The sequence below is a fragment of the Lepisosteus oculatus genome, chromosome 5 (assembly GCF_040954835.1).
Source record: "Lepisosteus oculatus isolate fLepOcu1 chromosome 5, fLepOcu1.hap2, whole genome shotgun sequence".
In the NCBI taxonomy this organism is placed as follows: Eukaryota; Metazoa; Chordata; class Actinopteri; order Semionotiformes; family Lepisosteidae; genus Lepisosteus; species Lepisosteus oculatus.
In genome coordinates, this window is record NC_090700.1 from 30281393 (window position 1) to 30295143 (window position 13751).

The following is a 13751-nucleotide window of genomic DNA, read 5'->3' on the forward strand; positions in this document are numbered from 1 at the left end:
TTTTTAAATGTGCTTTTTTTATTGTCTTTGTTTTCTTTTTCCAAACCTTACAAACGTTAGAAACAGGGCCGTGCTCGCAGCCGGCCCTGAACTGAAGCAGATGTGGCAGAGCTGAAGGGAGGGGGGAGCACGTCACCGGAGGCCCATCCCGCTGCGCTGGGCAGAGACAGCTGGGAGCCACTCGCCGCCCATTCGAGAAAAACAGGGCTCCCCCGCTTTCAGACGGCGCTGTCCAGAAATACCGCCATGCCACTGCAACTCGAGGAGAAAGTGCCAAGGTGTCCTTCACCGACTGTCTAGACTCTCACGCTGAGCTGACCTGGATGTCGGCGGCCACACCTCTTAGTAAGTGAATTGATTGCGGATGACGACAGCTTTGCGGGAGTAGCCTTCACCACTCTCCCTTGCAAGTGCAGACCGTCGAGCCCAGCAAGCCCGGGAGGTAAGACTTGCATCTCGCCTGGCTTCACTTCCTCCCTGCCAAGAATGGGCAAGTCTAGATCCTGGGATCCAGGGAGAACTGATTGGATTTTATCTGATTTGAACCATGTGTTTGGATGTGCATGCCAGTCCTCAGTGTTTAAAGGTTTAAAAGCTGCTAAATGAAAAGCACCTCTAAAACCTGCGGGAATCTAGACCCTCAGAAACTGGAGCTGCCCATCCTGGGTTTGTACCACTTCAGAACAGACATGGAAAAGTTATCTTGCTCCCCCTGAAGACCCACTCCACAACCTTTTGCATAGCTGTGTTGTCCTTGCTGGTACATTACCATGTGTCCGCAAGACGACAGAAGCACTTGAGCCAAACGGCCTTGTGGCCTTCATAAACAAAGCTGTGACAACTGAACTTCTGGGATGGACTTTGATCTTGCAAAAAAAAAACCAGTAAAGCACGTTACCCTGAACCCACTCCTCAGAACCGCTGCTTTTAACAAGTGCGTCTGTGTAAAACATGCCAGGACTGACAGCACAGTGAAAACTGATTACAAGATCCCCCTGCTGGTCAGTCCTTGAAGTGCTACCCCCATCTCCGATTAAAGGCAGTCCAGGGTGGAGGGTAGAGTGGTGACCAACTGTTCCTCAAGGAGAAAGTCCCAGGGTTCTGCCAAAGTCCTTGGAAAATCCGCAGAACTGGGAAGCAAACAGCTGCAGGCTGCATGCCCACTCTCTGTCCCAGAACCACCTATTCCCTTGCGCCCTCCTCACCTGCTTTACGGCCTTGTTCCTTTTTCTCTCCAGCAAAACACATCAACTGCATCTACAAAAACAATATCCGTCCGCAGAAGGCTGTCCAGATCCCAGTTTGCAATGTAACAGTCCCAGTTTGCCTGCCCCCCCGCCTGCCCTGGAGAGGAGCTGGGATGCATCCCACAGCAGTCCTTCGGAAAAAACATCCTCCCCAAGTCCTGGAAACGCAAGGAACGCGTCCCTTCCAAGGTAAAACTTTTCCCCTCCCCTCCTTGTGTTTTTAAGCCCCCACGCATTCCTGGTGCCCCCTACTGACAGTCCACCTCCAGTGCAGCCCGTCTCCCTCTCACGTGCAGACTTGTCCCTTTTCCGCACTGAGCCGCGGGGCGGAGAGGAGGTCACAGCCGGCTCTCGCCCTCTCCCCTCCCTTGGCGCTCCGCAGGATGGATGGGTTGGAGCTGGGCACGTGGGCGGCTCCTGGGAGGGATGTGGCGTGGGTGTGGCGTGTGTGCGAGATGTGGTGGTTAGGCAGGGGGGAGGAGGAGGAGGGGAGGCTAGATGCCGATGGAGTGCAGGACCCTCCGTTCCGCTTCGTTCAGGTGGCCAGAGAACATGGAGTAGTAGGGCTGCTGCGCGAACTGGCGCAGGAAGTCTGTCAGGTAGGCCTGGAGTGGGGAAGGCGACAAGCACAGAGAGAGGCAGCTCTTTAATACCGCCAACAGGGGGCGCTGGGTGACGTGGCCAGGTACAAACAGTTTCGATGAAACTGTTACATCAAAGGTACCCAATCCTGGTCACAGAGGGTTAGTGTCTATGGATTTTCAGTCCAGCTGGGCTCTTAACGACTTGCTGGGCTCTTATCAGCCCGTTATTGGTCTAATTAACCAACTCAGAGATCTATAGCTAGTGGTGCTGTAAAAAACAACCTGGAGATAAACAAGCGAGCCACTCTGGAGCCCCTACTGCCTATTTTGTAAGGTCATTATTTTACTCTTAGTGAATTAAAAAGATCTAGGTGGAATCCCAAGACATTTCAGCACTTGATATATTATTTTGGGACAGATGTGGATCCTTTTTTCCCCAGTGTTCAAAGCTTGCCGTTGAGCAAACTGGATGATAAAACGTATGGGTCTTAGTTTCTTCATGGTTCTCCATGGCCATGACATACTTTCTGTAGACTTAAAGGTTCTACCGTGTTGTCAACAGATATATTTGTAGATGAGATGCATCTTTCTACCATATCTGTGCTGTTTAACTGTTAGAGATCTGAAAGCCGCCTAAAGTGGATTTCTGATGGAGTGTAAAATTCATTTGCATGTATCTGGGAGAAAAATTGAGAAGAGCCTGCAGCAGTAGTTTTGGAAATGATCAGCGATTTACCTGAATGTCTATTTGATAAATCGGGTCCTTCAAGGCGTCTGGGTCTTCTTCATCCTCATCTTCATAGTAATCATCGTCTGAGCAATGACAACAAAGGCATCACACACACACACAACACACAGCGCTTGACTCATCACACTACAGCGATTCATCTAAACCAGCATTATTAAGTCAGCCACTAAAGGCATGACTGATGCATGATAATTCAGTTTCCCCACTACACTTCTGTCCCAGTGTCAACCCCTAGACACACAACACACTAGAACTAGCTACCAGATACAGTACTGTGGTGTTTGGGTTTACTCCATTTTGTGCCTTGTGTTGCAACATACAGATTCTCTCCGTATTAAGGCTGCCCACGTTCTTGTTGCATAGCATAGAATAAAAAGCAGAAGGGCTGACTGGTGCTATCATACATCCCTGTGTCATGAAATTGACTATTAAAGGATAAAAAAATTATATAACCACAATCTGACTAATGTCAAAAATCATAAATGCTTTATTCTCTTCAAAACAGCTGTGTGCCAGATGTGAGTGAGCACAACGAGGCAGAATGGAGAGAGGGGGCAGTATTGTGCTCTTACCATATTTGTTGGACGCAATCAGGTCAGACAGCAGCTGTCCAGCCAATCCTTCATCTTCCTCGGCCTCCTCATCCTCTTGTTCCTCCCACATGTCTCCTGAATCTGGAGGGAGAGAGAGATGCAGGCTATGATCAATGCACAGGCAGTCTGTAGATCCACGTGTCACTAACTAGCTTGGTCCCCCACCTGCTGTTTTATAATGTCTCTGGGCTTTCGAGAGGCTGTGTCAGCACAGTTAGCTCGCTCACAGAGAGCTCTAGCCAGGGCTATGTCACTAGCCAACCGTGACTGATTCTTGGCTTGTTAACCAATAGTGACAGTGTCTTGGCTGTGGGAGCTTGTAGTGACATCAGGAAGCTCCAGCCCTCCAATCAATCAGTGGTCCTACAAGGCCCTGGGCTGCCCACAGCACGTTCATTGGCATGTGGCAGCGGGAGAATATCCACCGCCCCCTACTTCTCCTTGCTGGAACAGGGAGCTGCTGTAAACCAAAAAATAACTGGCGATTCCTTGCAGGAAGGGTATAAGGATTTTTGCAGCATAGACATAATAATCAGCTAACAAGGCTGTAAGCTTGCAGGGACCTAGCACATACCAAGTGATCGTATGTGCCAGCAGCCATATCACCCTGCAACTCACAACTGGCAACCCACTGAAGCTAAGCAGGTGTGAGCCTGGTCAGTACCTGGATGGGAGATCTCCTGGGAAAAACTAAGGTTGCTGCTGGAAGAGGTGTTAGTGGGGCCAGCGGGGGGCGCTCACCCTGCGGTCCATGTGGGTCCTAATGCCCCAGTATAGTGACGGGGACACTATACTGTAAACAGGCGCCGTCCTTCGGATGAGACGTAAAACCGAGGTCCTGACTCTCTGTGGTCATTAAAAATCCCAGGGCGCTTCTCGAAAAGAGTAGGGGTGTAACCCCGGTGTCCTGGCCAAATTTCCAATTGGCCCTTACTAATCATGGCCTCCTAATAATCCCCCTCTATGAATTGGCTACATTACTCTGCTCTCCTCCCCACTGATAGCTAATGTGTGGTGAGCGTTCTGGCGCACTATGGCTGCCGTCGCATCATCCAGGTGGATGCTGCACATTGGTGGTGGTGGAGGGGAGTCCCCATTACCTGTAAAGCGCTTTGAGTGGAGTGTCCAGAAAAGCGCTATATAAGTGTAAGCAATTATTATAATTATTATTATTATTATCATTGTGGGACAGCTGGCTAGCCAGGCATACATATCCACCCCTGCCTGCGACGCATGTGCTCAGTCAATCCAGCCTCAAACTGATGCTATCTTGTCATCATCAAACTGTACAGGTCTGAGCTCAAGCAGCACTGGAGTGTGGCAGACTCTTCACTGCAAGAAATCTCCAAAGCCTAAGAATATCTCCAGGAGAAGTCCCAGGTTCCTCAGAGAGGGCAAGGCCAACGAGGTGGCAAAATTTGGCTATGTGGCGAGGAACTGTATGCTACACTTCAATGTGTACTATCTACTAACAGCCTTTCCTGTGGCACGGTGGGTAGTTCTGACGCCCCTGTCTTTGCCGTACCTTGGCTCCAGTCTGCGGCAGCGGCTCGTGACGCGTTGGTCTCCATCACGGAGGAGAGCTCATTGATGATCAGCTTGAAGATCTTCACCAGCAGGGGGATATTGGTCCACCGCTCAGGATCTGGGGGAGAGGGAGAGAGACTTTACCCCAGAGCACAGCGAGGACTACCTTACAGAAGGGCTGGCAGAACTGTGGATGGATTTTCAAATATATCCCTCCCCACAAAAACACATCCCCACCATCAACTCAATTTAAACCCCAACAAGCCCAGATGAAAACGTAATACAAAACCAGTTACATCAAAAGGTCTGTCTTGGGTTCACAGGCTGATGGTCAACTTGGAACTCACCGTCAAGTCAGCATTTTTTTTTTTTATTATACACCCGTGCCATTTGGAATCCCTACTTGTTTTATGAATCGGCTCCACCTAGAAATGCCGGAGAGAGAGCCATGTGCACCTATGGCACGCTCACCTCCAGAACCGCCAGCCTTGGAAGATGCTATGAGCTCCACAGCACCTGACAGGAGAGGTTACACCAACTGGAGATGTTGCTGCGACCTGGATCGCCCCCCTGCAAGTCCCCTAGCAGACTAACTCCAGCACCACCACCATCACGGTGTCAGGCATGTCTCATCACCTGGGGACTCCTGGAGACTGGATTTCGTCTTAGTGGCGAGATGCAGGTTTGAACATGGGATGCAAGGATCATACAGCTCAACCTGCACCTTACTGTTTGAGCCATTCAGGATCGGAGCTGAATGATCTTTTGATTCATACCCAAACCACCTGGGGAAAAAGGTCCCAGGTCCCTCAGAGAGGGCAAGGCCAATGAGGTGGCAAATGCTGGATGTATGGCGAAGAACTAGGCTGAACACGCAGGGCTGACAAATGTATAAACTGGACCACACACCTTGTGTTTCAGTGCGCTGACATCACTGCTCAAATAACTGGAAAAAGACTGATAAGAACATGGTGGGACAGTGTTGTTTTACCACTGGCCCTCTTAGCAAGTGCTAAGTGCTGTGACATAAGGGGTTACAGATCCCATGTTTTTCTGGCAAATGCTCATTTGACACACCATGACATTACGTGTCAGCTGCCAAACAGTTTTCCAACACTGTTCCCTATCTGTATGGCTGCCAGTGACCCTGAAACGGTCTTACCTGGGGAAAACGCTGCTCCCTTTGTTCCCTGACCTTTTCCTGTCAAAATATCACACACCACGATTAACCTCCTCACCCAGACTGCTTCTCCTTGATCCGACTGTCATCTAACCGATTCACCAACCAGATCCAATTAACACTCCCCTTCCAGCGCCTCTCATTAAGTAACACCGCGGGGCTCAGCTGGTGACCCTCTTCTGAATGAGCCTCGGATTCCCCAAACAGCAGCAGGGTGGACTTCAGCGGGCTGGGCTGTCCCTCCCACTTGCTGTACAAGTGACCCCACTGATTCACCAGGTGCCCCTCTGCTCGGCGTACTGCGGAGCTCTAGTGGCCGGGGCGCAGGATGGCTGACACGTGCGTGCCCCAGAGGGAAGCGGGCACGGTCCTCGTGACTGGTGCACGGGCACAAGGCTCACACCAATAAAGCCTGATCTGCCGGCTGTCCCCAAGCGAATGCACATCGCTTCTAAGCCAGGGCCGTGCTGCGGGCGGCGGGCTCGTACTTTTGGCACTCTTGGAGCGCGTGCGGATGCCCTCGTCGGGGTTGAAGATCTCCTCGCCCTTCACCATGATGTCCTGCAGGCGCTTGTCGTTGGTGTTCACGCCGTGCTGCAGCAGCTTGCACAGCGCCACCGTGCTGTGGGGAGGGAGACAAAGTAGGGGAAAAAGAGAAGATGCCATCAAAAGAGAGGCTCCCAATGCTGGTCGTCACCTGATGATTTCTGATAATAAAATAATAATACCTTACTTATAAATGACCTGTGCAAACCCAAGGACGCTGTACATAATGAAAAAGAGGAAAAGAGTGAATAAAATGAAGCATGCAGGATACACTGCGAGGGAATCAGACACAGGCCCTAGTAAAAAGGTGAGCTTTAGGTTTAGATTTGAAAACAGTCGAGGAAGAAGAGTTGGAGGAAGGGCATTCCATAACAACGGAGCAGATGAAAAAAGCTCAATCACCAAAAGTCTGAGATTAAGTCCTGGGGACAATGATCCAAGGACCAGCCTCAACTGAACCGGAAGGAATGTAAACAGAGGGGTTAGATTATTTAAAGCCTTAAGTCAGTAACAAGATATTGTCTTGAATCTGTGACTTTATTCACTTTATAGTCCAGCAATGGAGACGCTTAACTGTAAGAGTGATATGCTGCCAAAGTCTGGTATAAGTGTGAGTTTTTTTTCCCACCTGAGCACTCAATTAAATCTTTGAATTCTTAACAGATCTAACAAGTTTTAATTTTCAGGTTTACTCTCTATTTTCACTTTTTAAATATATAGGAGGCTGCCCTTTAACTATTGCATTTCCCTGCGTTGAGTAGAAGGAAAAACTTGCACAGGTCCTAACCCAGCGACTTGCTGGTTCATTTAAGGATTCTTAGGTCAACGGCACAAGGGGTTCCCATAATCAGAAGTGGAACCCCTGTTAAAACACTTCCTGCTTTGGTCAACAGCCTGACCCTCAAAACATGAAGCAGGAGTTCGTCCAAGTGTGACAGGCCTGCAGTGGCCGCTGAAAGGGTATCCAATCCTGGACAGCCCCAGTCAGTCTTATAGGTCACCCTGAATCAGAGAGTCTGCATCCCTGGTCCTACAGAGCCCCAGCCCAGTCAGTCTTATAGGTCACCCTGAATCAGAGAGGCTGCATCCCTGGTCCTACAGAGCCCCGGCCCAGTCTGTCTTATATGTCACCCTGAATCAGAGGGTCTGCAGCCCTGGTCCTGGACAGCCCAAGTCCAGTCAGTCTTATAGGTCACCCTGAATCAGAGGGTCTCCAGCCCTGGTCCTATAGAGCTCCAGTCCAGTAGTCTTATAGGTCACCCTGAATCAGAGGGTCTCCAGCCCTAGTCCTATAGAGCTCCAGTCCAGTCAGTCTTATAAATCAGTTCCTTTTAAAGACTGACAACTCCTTTGAGCTAATGATGAATCAAACAGGTGATCTGTTCAATTATGAGAATTCTAGTCCTTGAGAACTGAAGAGTATTTTGATTTTAGTCTCAAATATCCTCTTAAGTACATGATTCAACACCTGCAGAAACTGGCGATTTAACCGTGACCTAAAGAACCTGCTGGAGTGTGGCTCTCCGGCACCGGGGATGGAGATCTGGGGTCTATCCGGTCACTGCGGACCTCTCGTTCCGTGTTCGAGGCCAGCCTGCGCTCACCTGACTTTGCCCTCGTACTGGCCGTAGAAGAGGTGCTGCCGGCTCATCCACTCGGACATGACGAACTCCAGGGCGGGCTTCCCCGTGGGGCCGGGCAGGCTGCACAGGAACTCCAGCAGTGGCTCCAGCTGGGAGTGCACCAGGTGTGCGAACACCATGATGAGGGACTGGACGGGGGGGGTGAGACAGTGAGCACACACAGGGTTACACACTCTCAACAGCGACACCCCAAAACGCAGGTCTGCAATCTCCAGGCCGTGGGGTGGGCTCTTTAGTCCTGGGTTACGCTGCAGTTCATCTGTGTTTTTTTCTTCAAAGGGGAACCGCAGTCCCAGTTTCTCAGAACAGTTATTCAATTAATTTATGTTTTAGAATCATTTGACGAATTTCGAATTAAGGACAAAAAACTTGAACTTTGTAAAAGTACCGTAACTCGCCACGCTGTTGCAAACACGTATTCAAGTTCCCACGAACTGTGATGTGCTGCCGCCCTTCCTGCTCACTAGTCGCTGTAATGACTAGTGGAATGTGCCGTGCGAGCACAGGTGGTGCAGCAGACTTTTCACCACAGAAATGTTCCAGAGTGAGTTAACAAGTGTAATTGTCGACAAAACCGTCTCAAAGTCCAGAGCGATATTTCCACTGGATAAAAGAGATGCATTCACAAGCCTGCTTCTTTGCAATGTTATAAGCTTCACGTCATCGTTTCGCTGCCTCACTCTGAATTGCAGAACATGACACTGCACATACCTGAAAATTTTGCCTATTTTGTGATGCAAGTTGGAGGTCTTGCGTGTTACTGTGCACATCTTAACTTTGTGATCTGAAATGTACTCGTTAAGGCGGATTCTTTCTAACTCTGAAATATAAAAATAGCATTGTAGTTTTCCCTTTTCCAAGTCAGAGAACTGCGGAGAGCTTACACCAACTTAAACATATAGCCCCCTTGCAAGTGCCAGTCTTTCCCACTCCTATGGCATAAACATCAGCCTACTCCAGGTACCACACGACGAACACGCCTACACCAGAGTACTGTACATACATGTCTTGGGCTGCCCATGTATTCTGTGTCAAAGTCTCTTTAGTGCCTGGATTGGAAATATTCTGCTCTACTTATCCACTTTAATTGCCTGCATATTAGATGCAAAGAAAAACTATTAGTTCTATCCTTTATATAGGACGCATCACGAGAGAATTTGACAAGCCTTTATAGGAAATGATCTGAAGCTCAATTCGGACACAAGATCGCTGCAGGAGACTAGAGGCCATTATTAACATTCTAGCAGTGCAGATATGCACTGAAAGGCAGTCACACTAGCACCACCACCACAACCACCAGGGGGCACCCCCACCTGCATGACGCTCAGGGTCTCGGCCTGCTGCATCTTGCTGAGGATGGCGCGCAGGATCTGGTCCAGGTTGTCGCCCAGCTGCGTGCCGGCCCGCGCAATCAGCGTGGAGACCAGGCGGCCCACGAAGGCCGCGGTGAACTCAGAGGTGCGGGGGTCCAGGAGCTGGCTGACCACCTGCATGACGTACCACAGGCCGCTGTGGCCCTGCTCGTCCCTCCACTGCCCCACCTGCTCCAGGGCCACCGAGACGTAGGCGCGCAGACACTCGCCGCCGTTCTGCAGAGAGAGAGAGAGAGGGGGCCGTCACGCCCAGCCGAGCCTGGGTGACTGCACCCCGACACGGGGCAAACCCAATGCGGGAACAGACAGCGAGGGGAAGAGATGATGCACAGATACGCCAGGAAGGAGACGACTCCCTCAGAAACAAACTAGAGAAAACGAGAAGCAATGAATTTAAAAGCACGACGTGTGGGTGAAAACGGCTAAATACAGATCCTCAACCAGCCAAAAAGAGAACGGCCAGGAGTCAAAGAGAGCTCAGAGAGAAGATCAAGTGACATTACATCAAGTGCCTCCATCTGCTGCGAGATGGGATGCCGTCTTTGGGAGGATAAAGCCCCACTGGAGCAGTGCTGTTGACTGCCTGCAGCTGCAGCCGGGCAAGCGTACCTGCATGGTGGCGTTGTCATCCGTTCGCAGGGTGCACTGCGCCACGACGGGGAAGGCCTGCGAGATGAGCAGCTCGGAGAGGGGCGGCTTCGTGTGCCGCACCACTGTGGTCAGGATGTCGATGGCCGTCTGCAAACGGGTAGGCACAGGTTCAGTCTCCTGAAATCTAGATCTTGCCCTGGGTAACTACCTTTATTTGTCCAAGTCGAAGTCCCACAGCGGACACAAGTGGGCAGGCGCAGTCGTCTGGAGGACGGACGGACAGACAGGCCCCCGGGGAGCAGGCGCAGTGTCGTGTTGTGCGGTGTCTTGTGTGTATGTGAGGTGGCTTCAGAGTGTTACTCACAGCACACAGCCCTGAGGGAATCTTGTCAGCTGGGGCCTGCATGATGCTGATGAGTGTCGGAATGAGCCTCATTTGCATGGGCCCCTGGCAGGCCTCAATCTGGGCGAGCTCCTTAAAGATGTCCTGTGCCAGGGCAGCCACCACAGGGTCTGAGAAAGAGAGAGATCTATCAGAATACACACCCCAGCCCCACTATTGCTCAGGTATGAGCCAATCTTGTCCTCCTCATGTCCTGGGCACCACCGCATGCCCAACTATTGTTATCTATCTGATTTTTATTTATAATATAACTCCATGACAACACTTTTTTTATAACACAGCACAGCACTGAAACCCCAGCACCAGAGGGAATACAACAGGAATCGGTCTGTCCTACCGTTGCTGTATTTGAGGAAGATGGCGATGGTGAGGGGGCATATCTTGTTCTCCACACTGGTGGTGAAGGCTGGGTCCACAGTGCACACGATGCACAGCGTCTCCATCACCAGCGTTAGCACCTCCGAGCTGAACTGGGCCGCCAGTTGCACCAGGCCGTCCAGCACGCTGGGCAGGAAGGGCTGCATGATGTGGGTGCTGTCGGACATCTTCAGCTGGTCACAGTACCTGGAGGGCACAGAGACAGAGCTCTTCACCCCTGGCTGGCTGTCGAATGCATTGGCCAGCCCATCGGTTCTCATTGATCTGACATTTTCTAATGGACGTGTTACAGGCAGGGTCTCTTATTACAGGCCGGGTGTCTCAGACGGCGTGCGTGCGTGCGAGAGAGCCCGCGCCAGCGGCCGGGTGTCTCAGACGGCGGGCGTGCGTGCGAGAGAGCCCGCGCCAGCGGCCGGGTGTCTCAGACGGCGGGCGTGCGAGAGAGCCCGCGCCAGCGGCTGGGTGTCTCAGACGGCGGGCGTGCGTGCGAGAGAGCCCGCGCCAGCGGCCGGGTGTCTCAGACGGCGGGCGTGCGTGCGAGAGAGCCCGCGCCAGCGGCCGGGTGTCTCAGACGGCGGGCGTGCGAGAGAGCCCGCGCCAGCGGCCAGGTGTCTCAGACGGCGGGTGTGCGAGAGAGCGTGTGAGAGAGCCCGCGCCAGCGGCCGGGTGTCTCAGACGGCGGGCGTGCGAGAGAGCATATCAGTGCCAGAGAGCCTCACCCCCAGATGGCCCGGACAGCTGAGATCCTTACGGAGGGGGGCTGGCTGTCATGCAGACCACTCACAGTGGCCTGTAGGAACTGCTGGATCAGCTCAGGGGACATGGCTGCTGTGAAGCGACTGGCCGCCCAAAGAGCCCGGCCCAGGAGGAACGGAGAGGCAGCTGAAGGCCAAGAGAGAGAGACAGTTACCACCAGCAGCACTGTGGCAGACACAGAGGGCCATCTCCAATAACTCTGCATTGCAATTAAAAAGACTTTCAACTTTCTCCAGCTGGAAAAAAAAACCCCATCTAAACAAGGTTTAAACAACCAAATACAAAATGAAACCAAAGTCTTTGATCATGATCAATAAATTCACTATAGTAAAAGCTTTAGCTCTAGGCTATTCTGCAACAGACAGACATTCTAATAACACTGACTACATATGACGGGGATTTCCAGCTCGAGTAGGTGTTATAGGTCACCATTAAACCAACCAATCCATTGTGATCAATTAAACAGGTGATCTAGTAAAGTTAGTCATATAGAGATAATTTAGGAACTAAAGCCTAACCTGCTCTCCAGCCCTGAAGGATCAGATTATTATTTGAATAATTACTCGCTTGATTCATCAATAACTCAGCTGTTGCCAGGCTTTAGAAACAGGTGACCTGTAAGACTAACAAGATTGAGGCTCCCTCAGGACCACGCTTGGAGACCCCTGTTACTGGAAATTAACTCAGGAAACAATAAGAAAAAAAATTTGCTAGTAGGATAGACAAGATTGTTGTGCTGTCCCGCTGGTAATGTATTTTAAGCTTAAACGTGGTGCTTCTGACCCGAGAGGTTGAGGTCGGAGAGGATGACATTGGTGAGGAAGCCGTGCATGTCGAACTGGACTCTCCCATTCTTGACGTTCTCAGTGATGATGCTCTTCACAGAGCCCAGGGCCAGCATGCAGGCCTCGTGGATCTTCCACCTGCGAACACACGGCCAATCAGGGAAGCTCTGAGAAAGGGGTGGGCCACAACAGCCAATCTCAGACAGTTCTGAAAAGGGGGCAAGGCACTGCACAGCCAATCAGAACATCGGGGGACAGACAGCAATAGGTCTTCAGTGAACATGATTTGCAACTGTTTTTACTCTAATCACCCTTGACACAAAGTGTTATAGGGCACAGGGTTCATAAAGTTCAAAAAACATTCTTTGAAAAGTCTATGGACTAGAAATATTGATTCTAGAAAGCTACTAATTGATTTTTTTTATCAGAATTTTCAAATGATATTAATAAAACCTATCAAATGTCACTGAACTCCAAGGTATTAAAGATGAAAACATAACAGGTCATCCTTGGTCACTAGATATTTAGTAGGATTTGTAACAGAAAGGGCATCAACAGTGTTAGTACAAATTTCTTCAGATGCAGATAAACCTAAGGCTTAGCTTGTATGCGGTTGTCTTCTTATAATAATAAAGCTCAGACATCAAAACTACAAAATATATAAGGAGAAACAGCCAAATTAAACCCTATATCTGATGAAAGGAATCACTACACCTTTTCACAACTGACCAAATACGTCCACTGCACCGATTGTGACTCAAATATCTCCTGTTGTCGCCCAGTAGCTGGTGATAATAGAAGAAAGTGACAGCTGCGCACAGCTCTGCCTATTGCAAGGTGGCGACAATGTTGTCACTTCCTGCCTGCTCGCTCACCAGTGCTGGTTGCCGCTGTTCTTGGCTTGCTCTGCCTCCTGCAGGTGCCGTGTGGCAGCGGCCGCCAGGGCCGCCGCGCTCTCGTTCTGGAACTCGGTGGCCACAGCCTGCCGGGCGAGAGAGCTCTCGTCAGAACACCGCTACCGCTGCAGGAGAGCTGGAAACGCCTCCTACATCGTTGTGAGGTGAGGCTGCACATCCACTCATTTTTGAACCTTTTTAATCAATTCAGGGTCACGGGAGTGCCAGAGACTCTCCCGCCAAGCGACGGGCTCAAGATACACCCTAGAGAGGACACTAGTCCATCACAGGGCACACACAGACACTCACACACTCACACCAGGGCCAATTCTCCCAAAAGCCAATTAACCTCCCAGCGTGTCTTTGGAGTGTGAGAGGAAATCAGAGCACCTAGAGAAAACTCACTCAAACATGGGGAGAACATACTGTTTTGCTGGTCTACAGAGACCTGCATGGAGCTGGATGGATGGATTAAAACCTGTATTCATTTTTTTAATTGAA

The 13751-nt window shown here is 50.7% G+C and overlaps 1 protein-coding gene across 1 annotated transcript in view; it reads right to left on the minus strand.

Moving 5' to 3' along the window:
- The window catches only part of ipo9 (importin 9), a 28745-nt gene continuing 14994 nt past the window's right edge, over positions 1-13751 (minus strand). Inside the window, exons 12-24 of the mRNA XM_006628287.3 lie at positions 13230-13336; positions 12353-12492; positions 11533-11695; positions 10773-10999; positions 10397-10545; positions 10051-10179; positions 9382-9657; positions 8030-8196; positions 6368-6501; positions 4698-4817; positions 3152-3253; positions 2568-2644; positions 1-1852 (exon numbers count right to left, since the gene is read on the minus strand). Coding sequence (XP_006628350.1) covers positions 1742-1852; positions 2568-2644; positions 3152-3253; positions 4698-4817; positions 6368-6501; positions 8030-8196; positions 9382-9657; positions 10051-10179; positions 10397-10545; positions 10773-10999; positions 11533-11695; positions 12353-12492; positions 13230-13336 — 1902 coding nt within the window. The 3' untranslated portion in view covers positions 1-1741. The remainder of the gene's footprint in view (positions 1853-2567; positions 2645-3151; positions 3254-4697; positions 4818-6367; positions 6502-8029; positions 8197-9381; positions 9658-10050; positions 10180-10396; positions 10546-10772; positions 11000-11532; positions 11696-12352; positions 12493-13229; positions 13337-13751) is intronic.